The sequence below is a fragment of the Nannobrachium achirus genome (assembly GCF_963921795.1).
Source record: "Nannobrachium achirus genome assembly, chromosome: 2".
Classification (NCBI taxonomy): Eukaryota; Metazoa; Chordata; class Actinopteri; order Myctophiformes; family Myctophidae; genus Nannobrachium; species Nannobrachium achirus.
Genome location: NC_137811.1, coordinates 52930201 through 52948309, shown reverse-complemented (window position 1 = coordinate 52948309; position 18109 = coordinate 52930201). Strand labels below are relative to the sequence as shown.

Genomic DNA, 18109 nt, shown 5'->3' with positions numbered 1-18109 from the left:
TTAATTAGAGGACAACCAAAAATGTATGCATCGTGAACTGTATATACATCATACAAAACCAAAATGCTTTGAAAATAAGTTGTTCTATATACAGTACTGTATGTTCATTAAGCCATCGCTTAGTTCCTTGTCATGGTCAGCCCCTGGTGTTTAAGGAGACTCCAAGATCTAAACCTTGTACCCTTAGCTAGAGTGCCATTGCCTGAGGAATTCAAGTACACATCAGTCTTTTCTTTTGTGCTCGTTGATTTTTTTTCTTTTTTTTAGGGCTGGGATGCGATTAACATTTTTAATCTAATTAATTACAGGCTCTGTGATTAATTAATCGCAATTAATCGCATTTTAATCGCACATCGATATTTGACCTGAGAAGCATTTTTTTTCAAGTAAAACTCATTTTGTTGTACGAGTGAGTCAACGAGTGAGTTTTTTAAATCTAAATTTCGCATCCACTGGGCCAAGCAAAGCGCTCTGATCGGCTACTTCTCCCTTTGCGTTTGCTGTCTCTTCTTGGTTGGTGCATCGCTATGATCGGTATGCCCGAAACTGAAGGTTCTGTGGTGCAAAAACGAAGTGCGATTAAAATGCGTTAATTTTTTTAATCGCGTTAATTTTCTGTAATTAATTAATCGCAATTAATCAGTTAAAGTCCCAGCCTTACTTTTTTTCTTTCTGTTTTTCCATGTGTGATGAATACTCATGAAGAACCGTTCCATTGTGCCACATTGTGAAAGGAGAGAAGCCACTCTTTGAGGCCGCCACACTACCTTGTTTGTCTCAACAGCCATTTCAGTCTCTTTTGAGAAAAGTATATGCTTTTTTTTTTTTTTCTTTACGGGACCATCTATCTTACAGAGGAAACAAAATGTGGTAGAAAAAGATTGCCATATTCATACATTTTTCTAGAATAGAGGAACTGTACTGCGATCAGGACGCACAAACAAGACCACACAGTCCACACACTTTGCCATTGGCAACCACGGTCCACACATAAGTCTATCCTAAAAGAGCTAGACATGTACAGTATGGTACAGAGACCTGATCATAGTGGAAAATAATTTCCAGTGTTGAGTCTTCATAATTGTGCCATATAATGTAGATGCAGCAGGCAGTTGGAAGAGAGACAGAGAGAGACCAAAGAATGAATGAATGAAAGAAAGAAAGAAAGAAAGAAAGAAAGAAAGAAAGAAAGAAAGAAAGAAAGAAAGAAAGAAATGTTGGGAGATAGAAAAGAAAGATGGAGGAAGATGGAGGAAGACAGAAGACTAGGATAGCTCTAGATCTCCTTGATTGTTCTCTCTGATGGTCGATACTCCTCTCTCCCTTTAGGAGAGGACATGTAGAAGGACTGTGTCTTGCGTTTTAAGCGTGCTCTCTTGGTGGCCAGTGACAGGCTGTGCTTGCTGGAAGAGATAATGTCGTGGATGAACTTCTTGCAGTCCACACACACCTCCATGGTGGCCCAGTCCTCTGTCAGTTCTGAGGGAAGCTCTATTTCCTCATGAGATTTCAGCGAGCCATGCTTCGACAACCTGATAGAGGTGAAAGGAGTACTATAACACAAGGGTGGTTGTATTTTGTTTAGCTACCATTATTTAAGTATCAAAATGGTTGCTTGCTTTGCAATTATCTGACAATAACAAAATGCTTATTTTCGGTCTTAAAGTCAAACCCACATGGACATACGACAGTATGTGTACAGTACAGCTTACATCATTATTTGCTTTGTACAACAAATAAATAAAATGCAATCCTCTCTATATTAACATAGAAAACACACAATGCAGCCGCTGCTAAGAACAAATACAGATGAAGAACAGCAACCTACAGCATGTACGTATTGTTGTTAAAGATCTTACTTGGACATGGTCTTCTGAAAGCTGGGGCGCTCTTTGCTAGTGGAGGGTTTAACACCTACTCCATCTCCTGATAGCTCCCCACCTCCCCTAGATGGCCCTGCAGTTGCTCCTCTCACAAAAGAAGCTCCTGAGGCCCGCGGCACTCCTGGTGAGCCTTCACCACTGGCCACCGACAATCCCTTTCCTACAGCAGACATGGCAGCCAACCTTTCCCTGGGGAGGGTGTTAGTGGAGCCTATGGAGTAGATTGGCAAGCTGGAGTAGGGTTTGGATGGCAGCCGCATCTGGTAGAGTGGGAGAGCACAAATGGGAATCTCGTTGATTGATTATGCTGTACAAGCTGTATGCACATGACGTTTTTCTTTCTTTCTTTTGGTTCTTGTCTTGTTCACTCTGGATACAAGGCTTGACCTATACTTTGTGCAGTGTGCAATGAACTAATCAGGCTTAAAAGGGGTGTAAAGTGATGTGTTTTTGTTATAAAAGGTTATTGTTAAAATGTTAAAGCTCTATATTCCAATAGTAATCATTGCTACAGATTGTTTATTCAGTAACAGGGGTCTCCCCATCTGCCCAGCTCTTTAGTAAACAGAAAGTACAAACAGAAAATACATCCAGGTCAGGATATGTTATCCAAAGGAGAGACAACCCCACAAAGATCATTTATCAGTTCAAAATTGTACTGCACATATATTTGTTTCATCGCTTCAAATGTAAATTGTTTATCTTGTATCTTGTATGAGTTCTCTCTCATGATTGGATAAAATTGGTATGCCTACCTGAAAATGTATTTTCTGTTTACTAATCGGAGAGACCCCTGTTATTTAACAATTATTGTATTTTACATACTACATTTAAGATTATATGTAAGATGTGTTTGATGACGTACCTTTTTACAGCACTGGGAACACACAGGCCTAAAAGGAGAAACCAGGGAACATTTAATGAGAAAGATTCATGTACTAAACTTTCAAATAGGTTGGATTAACAGGGAGAAATCCAACAGTGTAATATCTTACCTTTTGCAAAACTGACAGGTGTAGGACCAAGTGAAAAAGGAAAACCTTTTGGTTCGACAGCAGAAGCAAAGCTGCAATCCAAAGCACAAGCAGATGATGATTGATTTGATTGATTGAAGACTTTATAAGAAGTTTGCATAGGAAAAGGTACAGTTTCATGACGGTACAGTTCACTCGATCATAGAAAAGCACTTGGCTTCCACAGGAAACCTGAAGATTTTAAATTGCATTATTTCCCCTCAAACAGGCACATCAGAAAACAAATACTGTACTGGTACTGATATACAATAAGTGCTTAGGCGTACCTTTCCCTTCTTCATGGCATTGTAGACTTCTTTGTACTGCTGGAATTTCTCCAGCTCTGCCTTGACCAGCACCTGTCTGATGTGCATAACTTCTTCCACTGTTAGAGACAAGCACTCCACAGGGAAACAGAACTCCTCCTGCACACACGCATACAAACGTGTGCGCACATACACACACACACACACACACACACACACACACACACACACACACACACACACACACACACAAACAGTTAGTTGCCATGGCAACACCAAACACCACATTAACACATTTCTCATTCCATTTACACACACACACGCACACGCACGCACTCACACACACACACACACACACACACACACACACACACACACACACACACACACACACCGATACTGGCGCTCTGTCTCACGCCAGGGTACATTTGGGCTCTAAAAACATCCCCATTGTTGACTGGACAAGAAAACAGTTCACACCGAGTTGGCCTGGGTTGTATAACGGACTGGATTGATAGGCAGAGCCGATTCAAACCATAGTCTATCCCACTTCAGCACCATAGTGCTTTATTTAATGGTACAGGAGAAACAACTGCCTCACTTAAGCCCCTTTCCCACGGGAAATGGGGCGGCATAGCTCAGGGGTAGAGAAACGGTTATTAGAGCACGAAGGGTTCCCAGTTCGAATCCCGGCTCCCCCTGAGTTAATGTTGAAGGGTCCTTGGGCAAGACTCTGAACCCCACATTGCTCCCGGTGAGCAGGTTGGTGCCTTGCATGGTTTCCTCTGCCACCGGTGTATGAATGTGTGCGTGAATGGGTGAATGTAATGCACAATCTCTGTAAAGCGCTTTGGATAAAAGCGCTATATAAATGCACCATTTACCATTTTACACAGAATCCATAATATTGCTGGACAAAAAGTGGTGGATAAAGTACTCTATGGAAAGTATTGTATGTATTGTATGTCATGATAAATTGAGTACAATGTACCACAATGGAAACACCCCCCCCCCCCCCCCCCCATGACTTTGTGTTATCCCTTTCGCATTGTTTAGTTACTGTACTGCCGTAATGCTTCTATAGTGTTAATAAAGTATCCAATCAATCGACCAATCAATCAATCAATCGACCAATAAATCAATCAACCAATCAAAGTACTTGAGTCAAAGTATAGATACTCCTGGTCAAATATTACTCAACTACAAGTGAAAGTTGCTCAGACAAATGTGTAATTAGATTAGAGTACTAAAGTATTTGCTTAAAAAATAACAATGTATTGCTGTATTTAACTTTTTTTTTTTAATCTACATTTACCATCCAAATGTGAACTTTCCAGAAATAATAGTGAAATAATAATGTACGTTTTTTTGCAGTGGAGTGAAAGTATCCAAAAATATGAATACTCAAGTAATGTATAGATACTAAAATAACATACACAAGTACATTTACTTAGTTACAGCCCACCTCTGCTGTGGAAACAAATAGGTGGCATAGGCATAGGCATAGGACACTGGACAGTACTGTAATTCACACATCTCCACATTTATGGAGGAGTTCCACTTGGTGCCTGTTTCTACATTATGTATGGTTACAGATACAGTACGTCATGACATGAGACAACTTTGTTTGCGACTAACACCATCCTGGGGATGATAAAGGGACAAAGGAGATTTAAAATTAAATTTAAATCTTTTCCACTCAGAAAATGGCAAATGAGCTAAGGCCTACTATCACTGCGCATATCAATGTCAATGGCAAACAGTGTGCGTCTTCTGAATTCTCACTGCACTGGCACTGTGTCTGTGTAAAACTATGGAATGCCAGCTTGTGAAAATTGCATTGGAGCTGAACATGTTCTGTATGCCTAAATAGGTTTTCACTTGGCTGAGAATACTGGTGCTATTGTACTTTTCATCGTGTCACGCTTTCTATTAATGTTACCTTCTACTTGGAGGATCGAAAAAGTGAGAAAACATGAGTAAAAAATTCCCATGGTGCTAATTAATGCACTGTAAGATACACCCTGCTGAGCCGTAACTAAAACACAGGCAAGGAAATGGAGAAGCATTAGTAGTTCATATATATTTTCATAACTCTCACAAATCTGTGCAGATCCTGCTAGATAAATGTGCTAGAACATAAACTACACATTTAGCCAAAGTCAAAGTGCAATGGCACATGTCTATTGCATAACAAGAGCACATTATGTCTATTATAGTTTCAACTGAAATTAGGTGATGGCTAGTTAATTGTTTTTGTTATTGAGAGCACTAACATGGATGTTAGCCAAGGCAGAGCCTTATAAAAGGAAATGAAGGGCATTTAAAGGATGTATCAGCCGGAAGGGGCTAGGCTAATTTATACTTTGCAGTATGATCGAGTTGCTGGTTAAAATGTACAGTATGAAACAGTATAACACAAACTCACCTGTCCATTAAGGAAATAACTTGTTATTTAATGCATTTACTACTATGGCAGTAGATCTGCACTTTGCAAAGTATCTCTAAACAAGCAGAAAGCAGTATTAGGAGAAGATGTACAGTATGCTTGACTACAGTTGTTATTATTATGCCAGCATGGACTGGGAGGAGACTGGCAAACCTTGGCAGACTCTCTTCCACTGATGTGGATGCCCCTGCACAGTGCAAAAACCGCCCACACCAACCCCAACACACATGCCTCAATAGGGTGGGAACTCCGTATGTGATGGAGTGTAGAGGGAGAGGAGCAGAGGAGAGGGCTCCAGCCAAGCAGTGTGGCTAACATTCCAACCTGAGTGAGAGAAGGTTACAGTGTGTTGTGTGTGGGTGGGAGGTACTGTAATAAGGGTCTCGATTATTCACGGAAATGACAAGGTGAGCATGTTGGGGCCGCATGATTTAGACGTACGCAGCTAAAGAGGAAGATCTTTCAATCTGCTGAATGTGGCAAGAGAAGGTTGAGACGGGAGTGACTGGATGTCTGGTTTCAATCCCTCCCTTGTCTCAACTCAGTGTACCCATCCTTATGCTCTCCTTATCGGCTCTCCTAATAAATGGCCACCATGAGAAATTTCCCCGGGCCATAATGACCTTAGAAAACCTCTCTTCCGATTCTCTTCAGACATGAATAATTATCATTATTGCGGACACAACCAAGTTATATTGTTTTTGTATTTGTGTTTTATTGTATTGCTGGTAGTGTCTGACTCACCAGAGACTTGGAGCTCTGTCTGCAAGGAGGCTGGAACTGTCGGACATTGGTGGGAGTTTCCTTCTCGATGGAGTGTCTCCTGTGCTGTTGGGGCTGGCGGCGCTCTGGCTGGGGCGTGGAGGAGATGGGCAGGAACATGGGTGGAGCTGGAGTTGGCAGGGAAGAGTTTGTTTGGTTTAAATCAATGATCATATTTCTCTTAAAGAGGCCATAAATATGTAATAATGACATCATAATATACATAATAATAATGGTGCTCCAAGGAGCCAGTTGAGGTGATTCTGGCATCTAATACGGATGCCCCAGGGTGGTTTTCCAGGTACACCCAGCTGGGAGGAGACCACGGGGAAGACCAGGGACCAGATGGGGTTGTTCAATCTCCACACTGGCCTGGGAATGCCTCGGGAACCCCCAGTTAGAGTTAGCTATATAATGTGGTGTTGGAAAGGGAATTTTTTTTTTTGTTTTGCAGGAACTGTTATCTCTGCGACTGACTGCGGATAAGCAGATGGATTGATGGATGGATGCTAATGCTAATAATGGTAATTAGAGTAATAGCTGTCTTAATGGCTATCAGCAGTCTCTCTGTGAAGGAGAGTCAAGGGAAAAGATGATGATGCTGGTGGAAAGTGGATGGATGGAGACTCACTTTTCTTTCCAAGGGCCGTCTCTGGAGACGTGTCATCCATCACTGATGTTGCGACACTGGAGCTGCTGGCCGACCTGCGCCCCACAGTCTCATCATCCTGAATATAGCAAAGATGTGAGCGCATCGATCATTATTTGTTCAATACCAAACACAATCTTCCCAACAACACACACACCCACACCCACACCAATTCAAGAAACACACAAACACATACAAACAAGCATGGGCGTCAGACCAAATTCTGGGCCCTGGGTACAAGAATTCACTGCGGGCCCCCCATGAATGTTAACTATTGAAAAATAGCAGATATACAGTACAAGCTCACAGCGCGGCACTCTTGTAGATCTGCTATTTTTGAAAAATCGTGAAAATGTGTGCAAGAAACCTATGTCAAGGACCCCCAAGATGATATATATTTGGCCACGGACCCCGATCTCAAAATATTTAGTTCCAGGGACCCCCCTGAAGCAAATTTTGTGTTAGAAATGTTCACTTAAAAAATACATACATTCAAAGATTTGCGCACATTTTCACGACTTTTCAAAAATAGCAGATCTACAAGCTTGCAGCGCGGCACTCGGTGCCGCGCTGTGAGCTTGTATAACTGCTATTTTTCAATAGCTAAAGTTACTATAGGGCCCCTCCACCTTGGGCCCTGGTAACTCAGTCCAACTTTCCTACCCCTTGTGACGCCACTGCAAACAAGCACGGACTCACACACACTCACGTCAGAGTCCGAGGAGTCCAGTTCAGCCAGGCTGGGAGCCTTCAGGAGTCGTTTCCTCTGGGGGGCGGACTGGGATCCAGTAGGGGCCCCGTAGGCGAGGGATGGAGATCCACCGTGCAGAGACAGGGTGCTGGACACCCTCCTGGCCATGTTAGGACTGAAGTCATCTGCATAGAACCAGACAAATGAGGGACAATCAAGGAGCGGAAAACACAAAGAGACGAATCTCAAAAGTCCTTAGCCCTCAATTTCTCGCATCCTCTTTTCCTTTTTCAAAATGCGTCCACGAACTACAAGAATGGATCTTGAATAGATCTCGAATTTGTTTCATCAACCTACAATTATGCACTTTGACAGAAATAACCCACTAACCCATTAGCTGTATGTTTGAATGACGGTAAGGTGAGAGGATGCTATGAAAGATTGAAGGAAAAAGCTAGAGATCCATCCCAAAGCAAAGCAATAGGGATGTGTGGGGAAACAAAGGAAGGAGCTGATGTTACACACAGAGCATGGAACCATGTAAGATTAAGACTCTGAGCTCTTGAGGCAGACAACTGGCTCTTCACGTACATCGGCTTTGTACAGTAGGAGCGTAACTCTGGCAAGCAAATCCCTGCATCCACTACGTCTAACGAGGCCTCTGTGCAAAACAGCACGCCACGGAGAGTGAAGCAATCACAAAGCCATTTAAAGACCGCAGCTCACTGAACCTGAAAACATAAGACTAATACAAGCCAGCTTGGGCTACCTGACAATCTCCTTGTCTAATTCCACCTGGCTTTTACAATTGATAGAAGTGGTTAAACATGCACAACAGCAAGGGATACATTGAGAAGAGAGGGGTGCGCGTGTTTGTGTGTGTGGGGGGGGGGGGGGGGATTGAAATACTGCAAGGGAGAGGGAGCGAGGCAGCATGAGAAGAGGAAATAAAAATACTAGTTCTGGAAATGGCAGCTACTAAAGAGCTGCATAGGCACATAAGATCTGTGGGACACCTGTAACCTTGCCAGATTCCCTCATTTCTCTTCTTTCGCCCTTTCTCTCTCTTTCTCTCCCTGTTTCTGAGAAAAGACAGAAGGATCCACAGGAGCTCGCAGGCTCTAAAAGATCTCCAAGGCTTCGGCGGGGCTGGAACTAAGAGTCTTTCTATCACTTCAGAGATTGCAATGAAACCGCTCTGCTGCTAAATTAGTACATAACAACCAGCCCAAAGGGTTTATAAGTCAGAGTAAATAGCGTATTCTAGCCATTGCACCCTAGAGTCAATTTGCTCCTAACCAAATCCAATTCCCTCATTACCAGCAATATTAGTGTAAAGCCGGGTAAACAGACAGACAAGGCCGTTGTGGGTTAGGGTGAACAAGGCCTTTTCAAAACCAGCAGCACTCATATACTTTACCTGCACCCGTACGGAACAAGTCCTGTGGCATGCTGCGTGTTTTGCCAAAACCTAAAAGGGAACATCGATCTTACGATCACAGCCTTGATCACCATGGCTGTCATTGGACAGAGATAACTTCAACCAACTAGAAATACTGTTCCTTCGAAACAGTGTGGGCTCGGTTCCAACCCAACAAATAGGATACTTTAAGGTACTGTAAGGTACAGTACCTTACAGTATTGTACTGTACCTTACTATACTGTACTGCACCTTACTGTACTGTACTGTACTGTACTGTACTGTAACTTACTGTACTTTACTGTACTCTACTGTACTGTACTTTACTGTATTCTACTGTAACTTACTGTACTTTACTGTACTCTACTGTACCTTACTGTACTGTACTCTACTGTACCTTACTGTACTGTACTGTACCTTACTGTACTATACTATACTGTACTCTACTGTACCGTACTGTACCTTACTGTACTGTACTCTACTGTACCTTACTATACTGTACTTTACTGTACTCTACTGTACTTTACTGTACTCCACTGTACCTTACTGTACTTTATTCTACTTTACTGTACTTTATTGTACTTTACTGTACTCTACTGTACCTTACTGTACTGTATTGTACTTTACTGTACCTTACTGTACTGTACTCTACTGTACCTTTCTGTACTGTACCTTTCTGTACCTTACTGTACTTTACTGTACTCTACTGAACCTTACTGTACTTTTACTGTACTCTACTGAACCTTACTGTACTGTACATATTATATGTGTTCTAGATCTACATTTTTGATTCTGTGTTTGGGAACCAGCAACTGTCAAATGGACTCCAACTGTAGTGGAGTATATTGAGTGCATATACTGTAGGCTAACAATCCCAGATCACATCTGTCCTCCACTATGTCTATAACCAAGGCGTTCTTCTATGTGGCCACTCCAGACTGAGGAGTGGAGCATGGCTTTTATTGTGTTTGTGGATCTGACTTGGAAATGCATTGGTTTTGATATCTCCCTGACAACCAACAACAACCACTAATATGGCTGACTGTCCCTGCGGGCTCTAGGATATATGGCTATGGGATTTACATCCCATCGCCCGGACTTGATTCTTGATCACAGCTGTGTAATCAGTAGAGTGGAGAGGGACATTTATTTATAGTTTTAACTATAACTATAGTTTTATACATCACACAGCTTAGACATTTGGATCAAATCAGAGAGCAGACCTGTGTGAACGCAATGATATAGATAGCATATCTGAAGTGTGAACACTGCAGCCACAGCGCCTTAACATAAACATGGGTCTATTATCCTTCTCTCCACTCTGGGGACCCATTGGAAATGCATTGGGTGCTTAAAGTTAAACATTTTTATTTTTTTATAATTAAACTACAAAACATTTCAAAAAGAAAAATACACGCACACTTGTCCTCAGTAAGCTGAACACATAAAAATTTGAATGGTGTTGAAAGGTGTAAGCGTTTAGGAGATGAAGCGCGCCAAAGTTTTAGGATACTGACTAGTATAGAAATAAATAATGAAGATAACATACGTGTGCTCGCCTTTAGGCGAGCCCACAATTATTTGTGTTTACAGGAACATTAGCCTGTGCGAGTAAAACATGGGAATTGAACCACCCACTCGGTTTGAGTTCGGAGAACGATCCATTGTAAAAGTGGAGTCACACGCAAACACACACACTCACACATAAATGATCTGACAGAATGAATGAGAAAAGCCCAACCATGTCACGACCATGTTGCTCAAGGAAAAGAAAAAGTTCTCAACCAAAGTGGAAAAATCGGTTTATTTAATACGAGCAACACAGTTGTAAAACAAAGTATAAATTAGGCTTTTGTGTGAAGTGTTGCAGCCTGCGGTGTAATGAGGGATACTGGCCTCAGTCGGAAGGGATGTCACACACCTCTACACATTAGTGAGAATTACTATATTCAAATGCTCAGAACAAGCCATTGCTGGAAATGCAGCTCTTGGCACCATGTTCAGTGTTGCACAGAGCATGGGGATGACAGATCCTGTCCGCACACTGATCCATTTGCACCTCTGATTAAATTCTGCAAAGTCATTCTGGCACATGAAAAGATCCCTTTGTATCCACAATTTTCCCCGGGGGTTTACTGGAGACTATCAGGACCAAACTTCCGGGTTTAACAGCAGACATACAAGCTCACGTCGCGTCGCAGATGCAACCCGTTGTGAGCTTGTAAATCGGCGGCGGAAGATCGGTGCAAACGTCTGCGCAATGCACTATGGGGCGTAGGAAAATCGTGGATAAGGTTTGTGATTTTCAAAGAAACTGAGGTTGTGCTAGGCTCTCGGCTGTTCCTTTTCAGTCCTTGATTAGGTGGTTGGCTACACATGCTCCCGCTCAGAGTTTCCTTGAGAGTCCAATTACAGCAGTATGTTTGAGAGATGATGTATCGAGTAAAGGTGACACTTTTCCTGAGATTGCTTAAAGAGCAGCAGCCACGACAGAATGTTTTCCAGGAGTTACATAAGCTCGGAACTTGATGGGAGGGAACTGTGTTCAATGCTTGTAAAAAGCGTGCAAATGCTGCTCTATAAACGCAGAACGCTCTGTTACAGTTATATCATCCAGGGCCTTTCATCACCAAATTAAAGGACTATCAATGCATGTCATTGTCTATTCACAGCGTTGGCCATATGCAGTATCATACATGAAGAAATACTATGTTTCCATTATTAGCTTTAATTAAAACATTACCAATAACCTGAATAACTGATGCTAAACAACATTGTGCGGTTAATAAGTCAATTAATGTTAAAGGAGCTATAGTCAACCTTTTCATTGTAGGGCCGACACTTTGTTTACATCCTAGTCTATAGACTAGAATGTAAACAAAGTGTCGGTCTGACAGTGGCCAAAATGATTGTTTTATCATTATTTTACGCTTTTTGTGATAATTTTTGAATAAAAACACATATATGCAGCTTATTTTTTTATAAAATATTTTCGAAACATTCTTTTTATTTTAGCATCCGTTTTTCAAGAAAAGGTTGACTATAGCTCCTTTAAAATGTAATATTTCTCCAAGGACTACTTTCAACTAAACTTTCCAATATATAGATATACTGTATAAAACAATCGACAACTTAATTTTGACAAAGAATAATAAACTAAATAAACAAAAAAGAATAATGACACCAAGGTCTCTGAAAGTAGATTTTCATACCATACGGAAGAAATGAATGGAATCCATTGGATTCCTCAACAATCATCCTTTAAGTATTCTAATGAGGGATTTCAAAATGACACATTTTAAGCACATTCAGGTGATGATAATGTTCTCTCAGTATTAAATAAACACCAGCTGTAGGACCTGTCAACGACTTGTGACATCATCAGTGAGTGTGACTTCTGGACGTGGTGGCAGTATTGTCCTACTGTACTGTATGTACGTTAAGACCTTGGCCCCTGTAGAACACTGAGATCTTGTAATAACAGGAGGTTTGGGTTCACTCTGATGACAAAAAAACATGGACCTAAGAATTTCTGCACCCACATAATCCTGTTGTGACATTTTGCAGTAATGCACTTTGAGTTTAAGTTGATAGTTTAAGGTGTAGTCTTACAGCAGACAGCTGTGCATGGTGTGTGACAACCCTCATTCTAAACTGACCAGTGACCAATGTTGTGATATACCACTCACATAGACAAAACCACCAACAAGCATTTAAGCATGGAATGTGTTTATCTGTGTGTGTGTGTGTGTGTGTGTGTGTGTGTGTGTGTGTGTGTGTGTGTGTGTGTGTGTGTGTGTGTGTGTGTGTGTGTGTGTGTGTGTGTGTGTGTGTGTGTGCGGGTGTGCGTGTGTGTGCGTGTGTGCGCGTGTGTGCGCGCGTGTGCGCGCGTGTGTGTGCGCGTGTGTGCGCGTGCTTGTGTGTGCGTGTGTGCGTGTGTGCGTGTGTGCGTGTGTGTGTGTGTGTGTGTGTGTGTGTGTGTGTGTGTGTGTGTTTGTTTGAACATATGCATGTTGAGGAACAGATGAACCACAAAAAAAGTTAAAATAAAGAGTTAACAAGCCAGGTAAGTGAAGGGAGTCTTTACCTGACGAATCAAAACTGAAAGACATGCTAAGTGGTCGAATTACTGCAAAGAGAAACAGTTATGGCATTTGATAGTTATTGGCTGGGTTTAGGATGCAAACTGACAAAATAGTTAATAAATACAAGAGGATGCAGCATGCCTTTATTAAACTAGTATAATGCTAAAATGGGTCTATAGCATGCTTATAGTTTTCTTTCAAATCACAAAGTATAACAGCTTTAAATTTATGTTTGATAGCAAAGGAGTCACAGCCAAAGGTAATACATCATTAACATTCATGATAACATTGGTTCATTATTGGTAATCTAAATGAAATGGTGGACACATAGCATCAGGGCTCTTTAATGCAGATTGCAAACAATATAGTTAGCAATACAATAACGACATTAGCTTCAGCAAAATATGAAGACATACTGTCGCCATTGAAAGCTTAGTCATAACAGCAAACAGCAGTGGCTCATCAGAGTATGACCAAGCTGATCAAATAAGCATAGTTCAAAGCAATGACACTATGTTCCTCTTTGTTGTTTTTCTTTGCACATGATTCCCAGTAGCACTCAACAAGCATGTCATCACACATCATACTTTCTGTTAAGTATGTTTGTGTGCACACTGTATGTGCGTAAGTGTGTGTGTGTGTGTGTGTGTGTGTGTGTGTGTGTGTGTGTGTGTGTGTGTGTGTGTGTGTGTGTGTGTGTGTGTGTGTGTGTGTGTGTGTGTGAGAGAGAGACACAGCAAGAGATGGACAGAGACAGGGTCACAGTGAGTTCTCTTACCCAGCCTGCCCCTGCGTATCTCGTCAGGAGACACTGGTCTTAGTTTTCGCTCGGCTTTAATCCCCTCCAGGATCCTCTCATGGAGGGTGGGAGGAGGCTGAGTCTGGGGCTTCAGCTTACGTGCTGCTACCTACAGTAACAACAGCAGGGTTACAACCTTAGACTGCAAAATGAATGGACAGTGTCACAACACTGGTTTCTATACGGACCATAAATTAAACCTATTTTCTCAGCGATTTCAAATCAGCCTTCTTTCTATATCCGGTCTGCGTCAGGTCCAAATGGAAATGAATGCTATTGGCTGCAAACCCAGCGAGGGCGGGTCTTCACTCCTTAAAATAAAAACGTTATCAACCCATTCAGGCCGGGTACACATTTTAGGCTTATAGTACATGTACAGTATGTATCAACATATATATATATATATATATATATATATATATATATATATTATTTTTTTGTAGGCTAATTTCTGATTTGGGCCTAACTATAGGTTAGGCCTAAATGGGTTAATTACTAAACCATAATTTACTAAACCTATATCATGGTGATTTAAAAAATACTTTAAACTAGCGATTGAAAACATAAAGTATTCATGAAAAGATTTACTAAGGTAATAAAATCAAGTGTAGTTCACCCAAAACCTGAATTAGATTATAATGTATTGACACCACCGAAAGTGAAAAACGGGTGCCCATCCAGAACGAATGGGGGTAACTTTATTGTTATCACATTTTTGTCTTAGGAATGCGACAAAAAACAAAAAATATTATTGAACTCTAGTCTCCATGGCATGAGTAATCAATAGAAAAAAAAGTCATTTTGGGGGTGAACTACTCCTTTAAGAGGAACAACAGGCTCAACAAGAACCCGGAAGTAGGCTTCAGCTGAAGAAGCTAGCCCCTTGGTTACAACCAGTGGTGGATAAAGTATACTCAAGTAAATACTCAAGTATTCAAAAAGAAGAAATTACAACATAGAATTTCTTTTAATGTGTGTATTGTATACACCTGACGAAGGCCGGAGAGGCCAAAATGTTATGTTTTTATACGGTTGGTTAATACAATTATTTGGAGAGCATTAAGACAGTGTGCAAATCTATTCTTAAATCCCCAGAAATGTTCAATTTTGAAAATACCAGATCTACAAGCTAACAACGGGTCACAGTAGTATAATATTACTATCCATATAGTATCCAACAATATTAATGGACATCGATCTGACTGTGTTGTTTGATAATGGAACTGCTTTCTTGTCAATCATAGTTTCATCTAAACCTATGGCTGCAGGGAAAATGAGAGTGACAGCAACTGGACGTTTTCACCATTTATCCGTTCCTTGTTGCAATAAATTGTTTTGGGTGCGGATTTCAACATCATGTCATAGGTGAAACCTGGTGCACCGAAAACTAGTTACAGCGTACACATAGCCTAACAGTTTAGCAATGGGGTTATGAAATTAATTGGAATATTTTAATATCATTCCATGTACCCTCTGCAAGCTGTTCACCCCTGGTTAGGAATCACTGCTGTATGCTATGGAGGAGCATGCACACCTTTACTTGGTGTTTGACGCTGGGGCTGAATTTAAAAACAGCGATAATTATTTTACAGTAGATGTCACCCCAAATGAATGTTGTGTTAGTCTAGCTGTTTTGCTGAAGCCATTCCACTCAGGGAAGGAGATGGGTTGACAGTGCAATTCAAAACCAACAAGGATGCAAAAAGGAGAGTACATGAAATGAAGTTCTATATACAGTATTAAGCCTGAATGAAACAGTACTTGGTTATTGGCCAAGGCTTTTTGTGAATGTTGGCCTATAATGACATTTCCAAACTAGGGACACCAGGTTGTACCGGTAGGTAGTTAAATGATCCCCTGCTTCCCCTAGATAAAATGACATGCCCCGTATATATGCATGTGAGGATGTGTCCAACTCACAGGGTTAAGTGGGGGTCTGGACCTGATGAAGTCCAAGATGACCTCATGGGCACTCTTCTTTAACTTGGGAGGGATGTCTCCATTCACCTACAGAGGAAACAAAAGGATGGTTCTCAAACATTTTCGAATCAAGGACCCCTACATTGATGTACATTTGCCTGTCAACCCCTATTTGAAAAGATGCCTATTTTCACAGAATGTTCACCTAGTATGACTTGCCCTGAATAGGGATGCTAGTGTTCATGCTCTAAGTCTAAGGTGAAGCACGGTGATGCTGAAAATGTTGTTTCCTGCCATGAATCAACAGCTTCAGTCAAACTGGACACTTACCATGACCTTGCGTAGCTTGTAGCGTTTGGAGCGGATGTCGTCCATAAGCATTTCATAGGGGGTGAGCTGGTACTCGATGGGCAGAGGGTTGTACTGGCGCTCCTGTACCTTCTTCAGTTTGACTCCATCCCGAAGATCCCGCATCACCTGAACCCAGAACCGGGCCTAAAGGAAACACAGCACCATGACCCGTCACTCACAACATGGAACCCAAAAACACATGTGGAGGGTTGTGTGCGCAGATCTGTGAGGGCACAAATGAATTCTACTTAATTCTTAATTCTTCATAGTTGGGGGTTTAAAACGGAGGTGATGGTAACCTTATTAAGGGGGTAGCCCGGTGAAATATGTGTGTAACTGTCAGGTCACCCTACCCAGTCAGCATTCTGGAGCTCGTTGAGGTCTCTGCCTGTGTCCTCTGATGGCTCCCCCTCCATCTTCCGAAGGTTCTGTGAGTGAGAGACATAGAGAGAGGTAGAGAGACAGACAGACAGACAGACAGACAGACAGACAGACAGACAGAGACAAAAGCAAAGCCAGAGACCAACACAAACAAGAGAGAAGAAATAAAACACATTTTTTGAGGAAATGTTTCAAAAGGAATTGGAAGCCAGTTTTGATCAGATTAGTTCGTTTTTGGTTGTGCGTGCCGTGTCGCAGAGCCCGCTCCTTCATCCTGCACAGTACTGCTGAAGGAGAGAATGTGCATAATCCAGCCTTTAGATTGAGGTAAAATATTGTCAGACTCTCTGGCACATCGCCCTGCTCTGTGGGGAAGAGAAAGGCAGTGAACTATACTGCATTCCTCTGCCTCTGGTTTCAAAGTTCAACAGAGAGCAGACAAACACAGACAATCTGTGTGTGTTTGTTTGTGTGTGTGTGTGTGTGTGTGTGTGTGTGTGTGTGTGTGTGTGCGTGCGTGCGTGCGTGCGTGCGTGCGTGCGTGCGTGCGTGCGTGCGTGCGTGTGAGAGAGGGAGGGAGATGGAGAAACACACAGGGACAGACAAACCAAGACAGCTCATATTTAAGGTGAGCTGTCTAAGTAACAGATAAGAGCTTGATCAGGCGCTCACTGGACAGTAAATTAACAGTTCAGTCATCCTTCAAAAAAATCCCCAAAACATCATGAGCAGATCACAAGTTTTATAAATCACTCAACATAAACATCAGTTTGTTTTGCTGCGTTATAATTACGGTACCTTGACAAACATGAAATACCTGTCCATTTCCAAGTACACAGTATCATGCTCACACAAAGCAGTTTTATATAGATCATAAAAACACATACTTATTTATTACAATCACAACCTTAGTAATCTATTCCGAGAGGGTTTCAGGGAGAGGTTTAGTTCATTTGCTTAACACCCATTATCTCATTAGTATTGCCATCACGACTTCAACCCACATCCAAAGCCAAACATTTCCATTTCAAAAGCTTTATTGCACAAGGCTTTCTCTGTTTAGCGATGCACGGATGCAGGTTAGCTAAGCTTGTGTTTTATTGTGTTTTTGACTGTCCAGGCACTCTTCCCTAGGCGTGTAGCAAGCAAGGCTGTTTCTGTGAATCACCACAAACTCAGCTGCTTTTCAAGAGAGAGAGAGGCCTTATTGATCAGAGGAAGGGGCTGTTCGGAAGGAGATGCTCGGATTGGGGGCTGGGCGGCCAACAAAGTAAATCGTCGCTGTCGGGCAGAAACCTTGTATCTCCAAGTTTCAAATTTGTAATTTTTTTTGCAAAGCAAAGCCCTGCTTCATCATACAAGGCTGTCGCACAAAAGTAGTGAAAACAGAAGATCTACAAGCACACAACGCCTCGCGGTAGATCGGCTGTTTTCACTAGT

The 18109-nt window shown here is 41.8% G+C and overlaps 1 protein-coding gene across 1 annotated transcript in view; it reads right to left on the bottom strand.

Moving 5' to 3' along the window:
- Nucleotides 1–641: 641 nt before the first annotated feature.
- The window catches only part of spire1b (spire-type actin nucleation factor 1b), a gene marked incomplete at its 5' end in the record, with an annotated part of 49519 nt that continues 32051 nt past the window's right edge, over nt 642–18109 (bottom strand). Inside the window, 13 exons of the mRNA XM_080742611.1 lie at nt 642–1532; nt 1860–2143; nt 2749–2776; nt 2879–2949; nt 3184–3321; nt 6356–6501; nt 7005–7101; nt 7732–7898; nt 9134–9184; nt 13997–14126; nt 15938–16024; nt 16268–16432; nt 16642–16716. Of these exons, the coding sequence (XP_080598737.1) occupies nt 1277–1532; nt 1860–2143; nt 2749–2776; nt 2879–2949; nt 3184–3321; nt 6356–6501; nt 7005–7101; nt 7732–7898; nt 9134–9184; nt 13997–14126; nt 15938–16024; nt 16268–16432; nt 16642–16716 (1695 nt within the window). The 3' untranslated portion in view covers nt 642–1276. The remainder of the gene's footprint in view (nt 1533–1859; nt 2144–2748; nt 2777–2878; nt 2950–3183; nt 3322–6355; nt 6502–7004; nt 7102–7731; nt 7899–9133; nt 9185–13996; nt 14127–15937; nt 16025–16267; nt 16433–16641; nt 16717–18109) is intronic.